This window comes from Vicia villosa, linkage group LG4 (assembly GCF_029867415.1).
Source record: "Vicia villosa cultivar HV-30 ecotype Madison, WI linkage group LG4, Vvil1.0, whole genome shotgun sequence".
Classification (NCBI taxonomy): domain Eukaryota; kingdom Viridiplantae; phylum Streptophyta; class Magnoliopsida; order Fabales; family Fabaceae; genus Vicia; species Vicia villosa.
In genome coordinates, this window is record NC_081183.1 from 135,110,724 (window position 1) to 135,122,593 (window position 11,870).

Below are 11,870 nucleotides of genomic sequence, written 5' to 3' on the forward strand. Positions count from 1 at the left end.
CCCTTAAGTATTAGGTATCCAGTTTCTTTCTGATTGAATAGTCTAGACCGCCTGCAGCCATTTCGACTAATTCATGTTCTGGGAAAACACTGAAGCATCTTGATTTTAACAAATGGAACATGTTTAAATAATCATCTATGGGTTCTGTAAACTTCCTCTTGATGCTAGCCAATTCCTTCAGACTTATCTTGGTTTGGCCCATGTAGAATTGTTCGTGGAACAATCTCTCCAAATGTGCCCATGCATCTATGGAATTTGGGGGTAAGGTAGTAAACCAAGTAAAAGCATTTTTTGTTAGCGAACTAGGGAAATATTTAATTCTCAAATCCTCGTTGCCCGCTAAATCCCCGGCTTCTGTCAAATATCTGGCTATGTGTTCTACAGTCGATTCACTAGTGTCCCCTGAAAACTTTGTGAATTTAGGTACCTTGGTACCTCTTGGTAATTCTGTTTGCATAATATATTCTGCTATGGGGGATGTGTAGTTAGGAAGTCGAAGTCCAGTATTAAGGCCATTATTGGCCATAATTCTCTCTATCATGGCAGTTAAATTATTTTCTGTTGCCATATTTTCTCTCCTAACCCTGTGGACTACTTCGTCTGGATGTTCGTTCCTACCAACTATCCTTAATCTGGGACCCTCTTCGATAGTCTCTTGTTGACCAAAGTCGGTCCTTCGACCCGGATTCTCCAGATCTATCACTTGGTTTCTTCACACTGGTGGTGGCCTAGATGGAGGAACTATATCACCGGGTGTTGGCCTAGGCGGAGGAACCGCATCTTGAACAGGTTCCAAGACTGGGTCACCCTCTCGATAAGGGGGTTGGTTATTTCTTCGCCTAGTTTGTGGAACTCCCATAAAATCTGCCATTCGATTTATTTGTGATGATATTTTTTGGAAGGTTTCTACATTGTCCCTGTTAGTCCTGGTCATGTTTGCTACTAATGGGGTAAAGAGTGACCCTATTTCTTTAGTAAGAGCACCTAACATATCGTGGTTACTTGCGTCCATTTCTTGCCTAAATGTTGCTTGACTACTGGTAGTTAAAAGAGGCATTCGGCTTGATGTGCCTGTATTTTGCACACTTCGACCTATCGAACCCGTATTAGGCGAAAATGTCGTGGCATTAGGTGCAGTATACGTAGGTCCTACCATATATGAATACGGCATTCCATAAGGATTTCCAGGCCTCCAACTATCGAATGCAGATGAAAATGGCCTTGGAGAATGTACTTGACTTGTCGAGAAATGAGGTGTCTCGTTTGTGCCTGTCACATGAGGCATGGTGGTTGAATCGGAAATTGGAATCGTTCCTGTTGGCCCTGATGTGTTTTCGAGCATGGCTTGGGAACTAACTACAGCCGCAGATCCTCCCGAAATGGGTATTTCCTATTCTTGTGATGTAGATGTCGAAACATGTGTAGTATTTGCTGCTACTGTTCCTGACCCTTATGGGGGATCTTGATCTCCCCTTCCACTGGTCGAATTGACCATTTTCTTGTTGTACCTTCGTTTAGGAATCGGTGGCGCACTGTTGGTTAATTTACCGTTCCTAAGGTTCATACAAGGTCTTGATATATTCTAGACAAAATAAAGCAACAAATTAATGACAATATGTTTGACACTGTCCCACTGGGCGTGCCAATTTGTTTACGGTGATTTCCGGTAAACAACCGCTAGTCTTCCAAACTATAAAAAATATACTTTGGTTACTCGCAGGATCGACTAGATTGATCCTAGGACATAGTCAAAAAGCTTGTCGTTTGTGATAATTTGGTTCATATTTTGCTAGTTGTTTGGCTTCGAAATAAGAAATAAATAAACGAAATGTAAAGACTGACAATCGCCTTGTTATACACGTAAATACAACTTTGGCAAAAGATGAAGTAAATATAAACTTGCAAGAAACTTAAAGTACAGGAACTTAAATTGCAGAATGTAAATGCTTCGAAGTAAAGTTAAACGAAAGATAAAATTGCAAGAATGTAAATGGCTGAAATGTAACGAAATATAAAAGATACTGGAAAGATACTTGCATAAAGATGAATACAAATGTATTTAAATTGGTGGTGTCATACGTATATTTCTCAGCGAACTCGATCTCTTAACACTTGATACTTGAGCGATTTGTGAGTGATTTGTACAAAATGAACACACTGGATCCTGATATTAAGACCTTTATTTATACTAATTTCGACCCTAACGATCCTACACTAACGAAATGCCACGTTGCTCACATGCATACGCTTCGAATCCCTGGGGCGCCATCTGTCCTTGTTCGGTTACACAGACTATTTCGAAATTCAAATCCTCCCGCCTGAATTCTCGTTCGATACGTGGCAACGTGATCAAAAAACGAAAAATGCTACGAAACACGCCAAGCTTCAGTACCCTTCGTATTTCCAGAAAATGCTTAAGTCTTATAGACAATTTACCTCGAATTAACTCCAATTCCCATTATCTTTACTTCAACTTAAACAACTTCCTTGAATCATGGCCATCAGGAGCCATTTTTATTCTCAGAGATGGTCATCAGAAACCATCCTTCTTCGAACTCTAATTCTTCAAAGAATATTTTCTTCAAACGAAATCTCCAGCTAACACAGATTTATCTAGCTCCTCTTTGAACATATGAGAGAAACCAACAACAAGAGTTCTTCTTGTTAGAATATCTGGAAACACTTTTGGAGGAGTGGTCACCTTTTCAATCAAGTGCATCCTTTTTAGAGATTGAGCATTTAGAATACTCCCACGAATAGCAGTCAAGTTCTGAGAAGAGCCAGCTGCTCTCAGAGTATCTATCAAACCACTCTCAGTCAGAATATCTGATATCATTCTTCCAAAAGGAATAGTATTCTTCTTGAGCTTGGGATTCTTCAGACGTTCTTCTTCCCTTGATTCTTCAACATTCGTCTTCAGATGTTGAAACAGAATGTGTGGTAAATTGACTCTCATGCCTTTTTCAATGCAGAACAAAACATACTTCTGATCTTCATTGACATAGGTAGCAGAGCTTGTTGGTCTTCTGTGATAGAAAGATCCCAGAATGATCTTTGCCCATACTCTGTAGGAAGGCTTCAAGTCAGTAGTGTAGGGAGAGGCAACACCAGAAGTAAACAACTCAGGATCAATTTTGTCCCAATTAGTTCTGCCTAGGAGAGCTCCAGTAATTCCACCTATAACATCAATACTGTACATTTTCCTTATCAGCTTTTCAGTCACAACAACTTCATGCCCTAACACGAAGGAGATGATAGCAGTCGAAGTAACAGTGGCATGTGTCCAGAATTCCTTAACCAAAATAGGATAAACTGGTCCAATCAACCTTTCAAAGAAGTTTGTCCATCCTTGTACTAGCATTCCAGTTTTGATTTTGAAATCATGAGTCATAAGATTCTCAAAATCCACCATTGTCTCACAGAGAACCTCCAGTTCATCATACGGAATCAAACAGGTCTTCAAAGGAGTGTTTGCAGATTTCTTTTGTTGAACTTGGTTTGAAGACGAGACCTTGCGTTGAACATTTGATGAAGAAGCCATAGATTCACACTGAGATTACTGGGTTAAGTAACTAGGGTTTATGAAAAGAGAGAGAGAGAGAGAGATACGAACAAACACAGACAATGAACAATGAGGATGAATGGAAAGAGATGAAATGATATAGAGATGCGTTTATATAGGCACGAATTTGAAATGATATGCAATATGATTTTGAATGAAAGAGATTACAAAGTTTGAATTAGTTAGCATTTAATGTTGAGTGACGTTAGGGTAAAATGTGATATTTGAAATGATTTGCACAGTTACCTAGGGCGGCGTCTCATCAACTGCACGCATGCTTGTCCCTTCAGAGTGAACACGTGTTCATCTTCTGGAATAGCTGGTGACAGCTGTTTTTCTTTAAAAGAAATTCTGAGTCAACTTAGACATATGAAACGTTAGTAATAACAGAATCAAAATATCTAATTGATCAATATTTTCAGAACTTCTGATAAGAGAATAAATAATCATTTCAAATCTAATCCATATATCAGAACATCTCATCCTTTCATTCTGGGCATAAATCCATACTGATATTCTTCAGAATGAACTTAAACCTATCTTCAGCAAGGGGTTTTGTAAAGATATCAGCCTATTGATGGTCTGTATCAACAAAGTTTAAAGATAGAACACCCTTCTGAACATAGTCCCTAATGAAATGATGTTTAATCTCAATATGTTTAGCTTTGAAATGTAAGATTGGATTCATAGATAAGCAAATAGCAGAAGTATTATCACAGAAGATAGGAATGTTACTCTTATATATCTGATAATCTTCTAGCCGACTCTTCATCCAGAGCATCCGTGTACTACATCCAGCAGCAGCAACATATTTTGCTTCTATTGTAGAGAGGGCAATTGTAGCTTGCTTCGTGCTTTACCAGGAGATCAGATGACTTCCAAGAAATTGACAACTTCCAGAAGTACTTTTCCTTTCAACTCTATCTCCAGCGTAATCAGCATCACAATATCCTACTAAGTTGTATTCTTCAGATCTTCTGTAGACTAAACCAACATTAGTAGTACCTTTCAGATACCTCAGAATTCTCTTAACGGCAGTTAAGTGAGATTCTCTAGGATCTGATTGAAATCTCGCACACAGACAAACACTAAATAAAATGTCAGGTCTAGAAGCAGTAAGATATAGAAGAGATCCAATCATACCTCTGTAGAGTTTCTGATCTACCTTCTTACTTACCTCATCCTTACCTAATACACATGTTGGATGCATATGAGTTTTTGCTTATTTGCTTTCTGAAATATTAAACTTCTTCAGAAGTTCTTTCACATACTTGGTCTGATGAACATAGGTTCCTTCAGAAGTTTGATTGATCTGGATCCCAAGGAAGTACTTGAGTTCTCCCATCATGCTCATTTCAAACTCAGTCTGCATAGACTTAGCAAATTCCTTTCCAACTGTAGCATTAGATGTTCCAAAGATAATATCATCAACATATATTTGACAAATTAAAATATACTTTTTAAAGGTTTTACAGAAGAGAGTTGTATCCACTTGTCCTCTAGTGAAACAATTATCCAGAAGGAAAGAACTTAATCTTTCATACCAAGCTCTAGGAGCTTGCTTCAGGTCATATAATGATTTCTTTAATTTGAAAACATGTTCTAGAGACTTAGAGTCTTCAAAACCAGGAGGTTGGTGGACATATACTTCCTCATCTATATAACCATTTAAGAAGGCACTCTTAACATCCATCTGATACAGAGTGATGTTATGTTGAGTGGAAAAAGAAATTAATAAGAGAATAGATTCTAACCTGGCCACTGGTGAAAAGGTTTCAGTATAGTCAATACCTTCTTGCTGACTATAGCCCTGAGCAACCACTCTGGCTCTGTTTCTTACAACTTTTCCTTTTTCGCTTAGCTTGTTTCTGAAGACCCACTTAGTTCCAATGATGTTAAATCCTTTTGGTCTTGGAACAAGATCCCAAACATCATTCCTTGTAAACTGATTTATTTCTTCTTGCATGGCAATTATCCAGTCAGCATCCTCCAAAGCTTGATCAACAGAAGTTGGCTCAATTAGAGATACTAGACCAAATTGACATTCTGCATTGTTCTTAAGGAATGCTCTTGTTCTGATAGGATCTTTTTTCTTCCCAATGATAACATATTCTGAGTGAGCAGAGTTGAGTCTAGAATATCTTCTGATAGTTGGCTCTTCAGAAATTTTGAGATTCTGAAATTCTGAGGCTCTCGACATGGAAAGGCTCTAATCAACGCTGTCATATCAAATATTCCGATTTACCAATTATCTTTCTTTAAAATGCCATAAAAAATATCGCATTTAATTACTTGTATCCAAAGGAATTTTCTTTGGAATGGAACAGCTGAGAAAGGAGGAATGAGGCTTATAAGTTGGGAATCAATTTGTAGATTGAAGGAGGAAGGGGGGCTTGGGATCAAGGATGTGGTCCAATTCAACAAGGCTCTAATGTATAAGTGGATATGGCGATGTTTTGAAGATGATGATGCGGTATGGAAGAAGCTGGTAAAACAGAGGTATGGGGATGTTAGAAGAAGGTTCGAGGCTGGTGTGGCTCATAGAAACAAACATAAGGAATCTCTGTGATGGCGTGATTTACTAAAAATTAATGATTTTGACTTGTCGGAAACTCGCGGTTTTTCGAGCATGCTGAAGTGGAGGATGGGGGACGGAAACAAAATGTTGTTTTGGTTTTCAAATTGGATTGGCGCTGGCAGGTTGTGCAATGCTTTTCCAAGTTTATTCTCGACGGTTTTGAATAAGGTTGTGTTTGTTAGTGAGTGTGGGGAATGGGGGGAAAGTGGATGGAAGTGGAAGGTTAATTATGAAGTGCTGAATAATAATTGATTGAAGCTACAAAATTGGAATCAATTTTGATTGGCATTTCACCAAGCACTGTAAATGTTGATCGGGTTGTCTGGCTGTTTGAAAACAGAAACATGTTTTCGGTGAAATCTTGTTACGCAAAGCTGGAGCAGGGGAGGGAGGTTGTTGTCGTAGCAGCTCAAATAAGGAGAGCGCTTGGCGTTGTGTGGAAATCCAAAGTGCCACATAAGGTTCAAGCATTCGGATGAAGACTATTGCAAGAGCGCCTACCGACGCGGGAATTATTGCAACAGAGGGGCATTATAGAGGACCCGGAAAACTGCAGATGCGTGTTGTGTAATGTAATGGTTGAATTATGTAATCATCTATTTATTCATTTCATAATTGCTAGAGCTATATGGAGGATGGTTTTCTATTGGTTAGATTTGAAGGAGTTTGATCTAGAGATTAACTTAGGTGATACTTGTTGTAGTTTCTTTCTCAAATTCCATAATTTAATGTTGCACAAGACGTCGTGGTTTAGAGAATGTGTTATTTGGCTAACAACGGTGTGGTGTATTTGGAACTCTCGTAACCACATTGTTTTTAAGGAGGAAGTGGGAGATATTGATGAGCTGGTCTTTAAGATTAAGATGCATTCGTGGTGGTGGCTTCAAATAGATGCCAATCGTTTACAGTGTAACTTTTATGAATGGTGTAAATATCCTTTGTATTTTTTGTAACAATTATGTTTAGTTGATTTGTTGGGGCTGTTTGTATTCGGGTTCGAGTACCCCTAGTACTCGGAATTGAATATATCGTTGCTTATTAAAAAAAAAACAACCACAACAACAACATTATTAGTACCATCATGAAGAAAGTTTTAGGTGTTAGAAACGTTATGAGAGAGTCAAAGAAATGTATTGAATTGAGTTTCGAGCTTTCTTATTTTAGCATCCTTCCTTTTTCGTTTATTTTGTTCGACTTGGATGATGGAGTTTGATTTAGAATTTAGTGGAAAAATGAAGAAAAGTGTTTCATTCGTTAGTTGAAGACATTTCCTGTCGGTTTGTTCCAAAATTTTGAGAAAATAAATTTAATTTTTTGAAAGAAAAAAATTAAAAGGTCACTCCATGGCATTTGCCCTTAATTTTGAATTAGCTATAATGAAAATTTTGCCATAAGATGTATTATTTGCAGTAGTGAATATATTCATTTTTGCTTTCGCACCGGTTTCGACCTACATAGTAGATCGACTAATCCGGCTCGTGCTACGGAGGCACGTGCACTGGCCAGACGTTGTTTCTGTCAGGAATCGAACTCGGTATTCCCCAAATATCGTCCTTTGCAGTAGTGAATATTGAATGGGGTTTTCAATTAGCATAGACCAATAATCGTATAAGCCATAATATTTAAGAATCGCAGGGGTTGCAAACTTGGAAGAATCCACCATGAATGATACTTGAGAAGCGAGACGAAGAGAGAGACGAAGATAACAACTTTAACCACTTTTTCTGTCCAAAATCAAAGAATTGCATTTTTTTTCCAATGCAAACAGGAACCGAGATTCGGCTTGATACCACTTGTTAGAGTGTGATGGAATGACTTGACTTCTCATTATGATGAAAATACCATAATATAAGCTTCAATACAAGTGAGACTTGTTACTTGCAACACAAATAACTCTCCAAAGAATGCTAACTAACTTGTGACTTGCAATTTAAGTTACATATCAAAGTCTAACTAACTCAACAAAGTCTAATAGGTTAACCATTGTTATTAATTTCTCATGACCTAATTTGAATTCCATTTTTATTGGGCATCAGAATCACACTTCAATGTGAAAAAATCCACACAAGTTCTTATGCCAGGTTGTACACTTTGGTATAGAGTGGGAGCTTCCCATCTTATGTATAAAACTTAAATACATAACAGTGAAATACTTTCACATCATACAAACAACAATTTCCAAATTCTGCATTTAAAAATTACATTCTACAAAAATGATAGAGTTATTCAAAGTACCAGAAGTATATCCAGTTGAATTAATAAGCCCAGTGTTAATTTGCTCTCTAACACTACTCGAGAAGAAAGCATGTTTAACAACTTCACCAACCACCTTTCCATTACTCTGCTGTTGAACATGAGATTCACCTTTCAACACTGAATTCGAATGTTGAACATGCGATTCACCTTTCATCATTAATGAACTAGAATGTTGAACATGAGTATGAGTATGACCTTTCACCGACGAAATAGAATCATCATTTTTCACACCGGTGCTAGCCTTTGTTTTTGTTCCCTTACAGTGAGAACAAGCACCAGGAGACCAAACTCCACTGCTACAAGTTTTGACAACAACCTTCCGTAAATCAACACTAGGATGTTTAATAGGACCTTCAAGTTCGACAACTAAATTATTACCTTTGTTTCGATAAATTTTAGCCCTAACGGAAAGACCAACATCTTTGGTTACATAATAATGTGCTAGATTCACTATGCAAGCATTTTCAGATTTTCCCTTTTTCTTCATTTCAAGAACAAAAAGACCTTCTCTGTAGGAACAATTGTAGGAAACAACAGTAGTTTCTATTATGCAATCTGGTTTGGTCCTTGTGAAAGATTTTGGAGACATAGATGAATTCAGTCCTGTTATTCAAAAATAATTAGTCACTAGTAACTGAATAAATATGTACCAGTGTCGATGTTCTATATTTTTTTATATTAGCAGTGTCAGCGTGTCTGTATCTATATTAATATGGCCGGTCACATCTGAGTTGTAAGATCAAAATCAATCTATTTATATTCGGTATTTTAAAAAAATCTAAATCATTATTGAAATCTCGTTTTTTCATTTTTATTACAAACAATCTAAATACGCAGTAATACCTGTTATTCCTCCACGAAGAGTGTCACGATCAATTCGTGAGATATTCACAGCAAATTCAGTTTTGTTGTTAGCGGTGTCGAGTAGTCCAAAATGTATGCTCTCGATACCATTGCTGTCGCTGGTTGCTTTTAGATTAAAACCACAAGTGCGATTTTTAAGACCTGTTTTGTACTTTGCACCCCACGCTTCTGTGTGATCATTTTCATTCCATTTGCTCATAGAAACCTCGAATGAATCTCCCCATCGCGCTATGGAACCGGTTGCACTTGATTTAAAAGAGGTACTATCTTTGCCAAGGTTGGTGTGACTACTGTGATTTGTTCCCATGGATTGTGTATTTTTGTTTTGGAAAAATATTGTTCATGCCATTGCCATGGATAACCGTGACTATATATGAGTGCATTTTGTGTTTGGGTTCTTCAATTTGTTGCTTCTTTTTTTTATTGAAAATTTAATATGAGTGTAGCATCATTTTACAAAAGATAGTGGAGAATCTCATGCTGAGAAGGTAAGAACAAGTAATGGGAAATCAAGGGATGTTATGGCTCCTGGGAGAATATAATCTTGTGACTTCTTTTGAGTAATATGATATGTTAGGTGCAGCGGGCCTAGACCTAATTATAATATAGTGGACCAGTCTTAAAATTTTGCGTATTCATTTTTAAATTTGTGACTTCTTTAAATGATACTAATCATCAGAAATTTAAGTACAGTTGTCAAGTCTCTAATTTGAACCACGTTTTAATTTGTGGTTGCGGTTACGATTGCAGTTGTAGGTTTTGCAACATTCGTTGATGGAATTGCGGCATGTTGCGGTGTGAATAATTATTGATAGGTTTTTGGAATACATGGCTGAGAGGGTGTTAAGGTTAAGATTTTTCATTATATATGAACATGATTGGAATTGAAAAGATTTGAACAAACAAAGCCGAAATTATGATCGCATACGTGATTTAAAATCACACGGCAAGTGCGATCCAATCCTAATATAGAGGCTACCACAACAATAATATTGCGGCTACAATTGCGGTTAGACATTGCAAAATAGTTCGAATCCAAAACATGATATTCAACTTAATACTTTTTAGTAGTGAGAAATTTTGTTCTATTTTTAAAACGAAAATTTAAATTATGGAGGATGTTGGAGCTTTCAGCGGAAATTCAGCTTATAACATGTAATATGAAATAAATTTTTCACAATACAATAACAATTATATATTGAATCTATTTTTGGGATTAAACAATTATATGTCTGACTCAACCTTAGTTAACATATATGCAAAATTTTCAAGTATGTATTTTTATAAGAGAGATATCAACCTTTGCCATTGTAAATACGCCAAGGAAATATGGGATGCTCTTGAAAAAATGTATGGAATCTCTCCAAGTATCAAACAAGAGAAGATGAACATACGAGGCAAAAAAGATAATGATATCCATCATAGATGTTTTTCTAAATTTAGAAAAATTGAAAATTTTGTGGGATATTGTATTACTAACAAATATCTAAGAATTAAAAATTGAAAGTTTTATCCAACTCTTAAATTAATAGGCGGGAGACTTCATCAATTTCAGGAAAAATCAAGAAGGAATGAGATTGTAGAGAACATGACCTAAATATTTCAACTACTCAAAGATGACAGAATCCAAACTGAAGAATCATCATTTTCATCTTACTCCTATCATACAACTAATATGTAATCCTTTGAAAGAATATACTCAGTAGTTGAATGATCTTTGGAAGATTCAACATCAAATGAAGGAACCTCATAGATAACTAATCTTGGAAGTACAAAAGAAGAATGATTCTCAACCCAATCTTAGGTTACAACCAACCTAAATTGAACATTATCAAATAAGTTTATATGGCACCCAAACAATGAATGATCATGTATACTTTGTTTATATATTTGCATAAAGGTTGAAGATGATGATCAATCTTAGTATGTGTTTATAGTTTCATCAAATCGAAAAGATGCGTGCATGATGTATTCATAGTGGTGCAAGTTGGAGGCAAAAGAGATCAAAAAATGTGGAAAAATGAAATTTTTTTGAAAAATAATAGTATGTGCCGACACATGTAAGTCATGGGTCGACCTATATTAACACATGCGTCGACCTGTAATAGGTTATGAGTCACCACAAGATTAGAAAAACTTTAGGTTTTAAAAAATGCAGAATATATGTCGACCTGAAACTTGTATATGTCGACACATAGAAAAAACTAGCTTCTTCAGTATGTGTCGAAGTGAAATGTTGCATGTGTCAACACATGTTTCCAAAGACTTTAGGCTACAACGCAGGAGTACATGTGTCGACCTGTATTCTGTATGTGTTGACCTGTACACTTGGTTTTTGAGCTAAAGATGATTTTTCAAGCATGAAACTTGTTTTCGATGTTATGTAATCCTTTTTTGATGCATGATATCTTTTTGAAATATGTTTTGAATGCATTCTAAGATCCCTAATGCATATGCACACTAAATGATTTGGAAACACCGTTCAATTTACATAAACGCTAAAGTTTTCTTAAGTTTTGACATCATGCAAAATATCTAGTGGGCAAGTTCACTCACAGTTTAATCACATCATAGATGTCATATGTACTATCATTTGTAACTCTTTTTACT

General features: G+C 36.4%; 1 protein-coding gene across 1 annotated transcript; it reads right to left on the reverse strand.

The window, feature by feature from the left end:
* Nucleotides 1-8,145: 8,145 nt before the first annotated feature.
* Nucleotides 8,146-9,676, reverse strand: LOC131599731 (uncharacterized). Its single transcript, XM_058872003.1, has 2 exons — nt 9,240-9,676; nt 8,146-8,999 (listed from the first exon to the last, which is right to left on the reverse strand). The coding sequence occupies exons 1-2, from the start codon at nt 9,565-9,567 to the stop codon at nt 8,332-8,334; spliced, it is 996 nt and encodes a 331-aa protein (XP_058727986.1). The 5' UTR covers nt 9,568-9,676; the 3' UTR covers nt 8,146-8,331.
* Between the last annotated feature and the right edge of the window lie 2,194 nt (nt 9,677-11,870).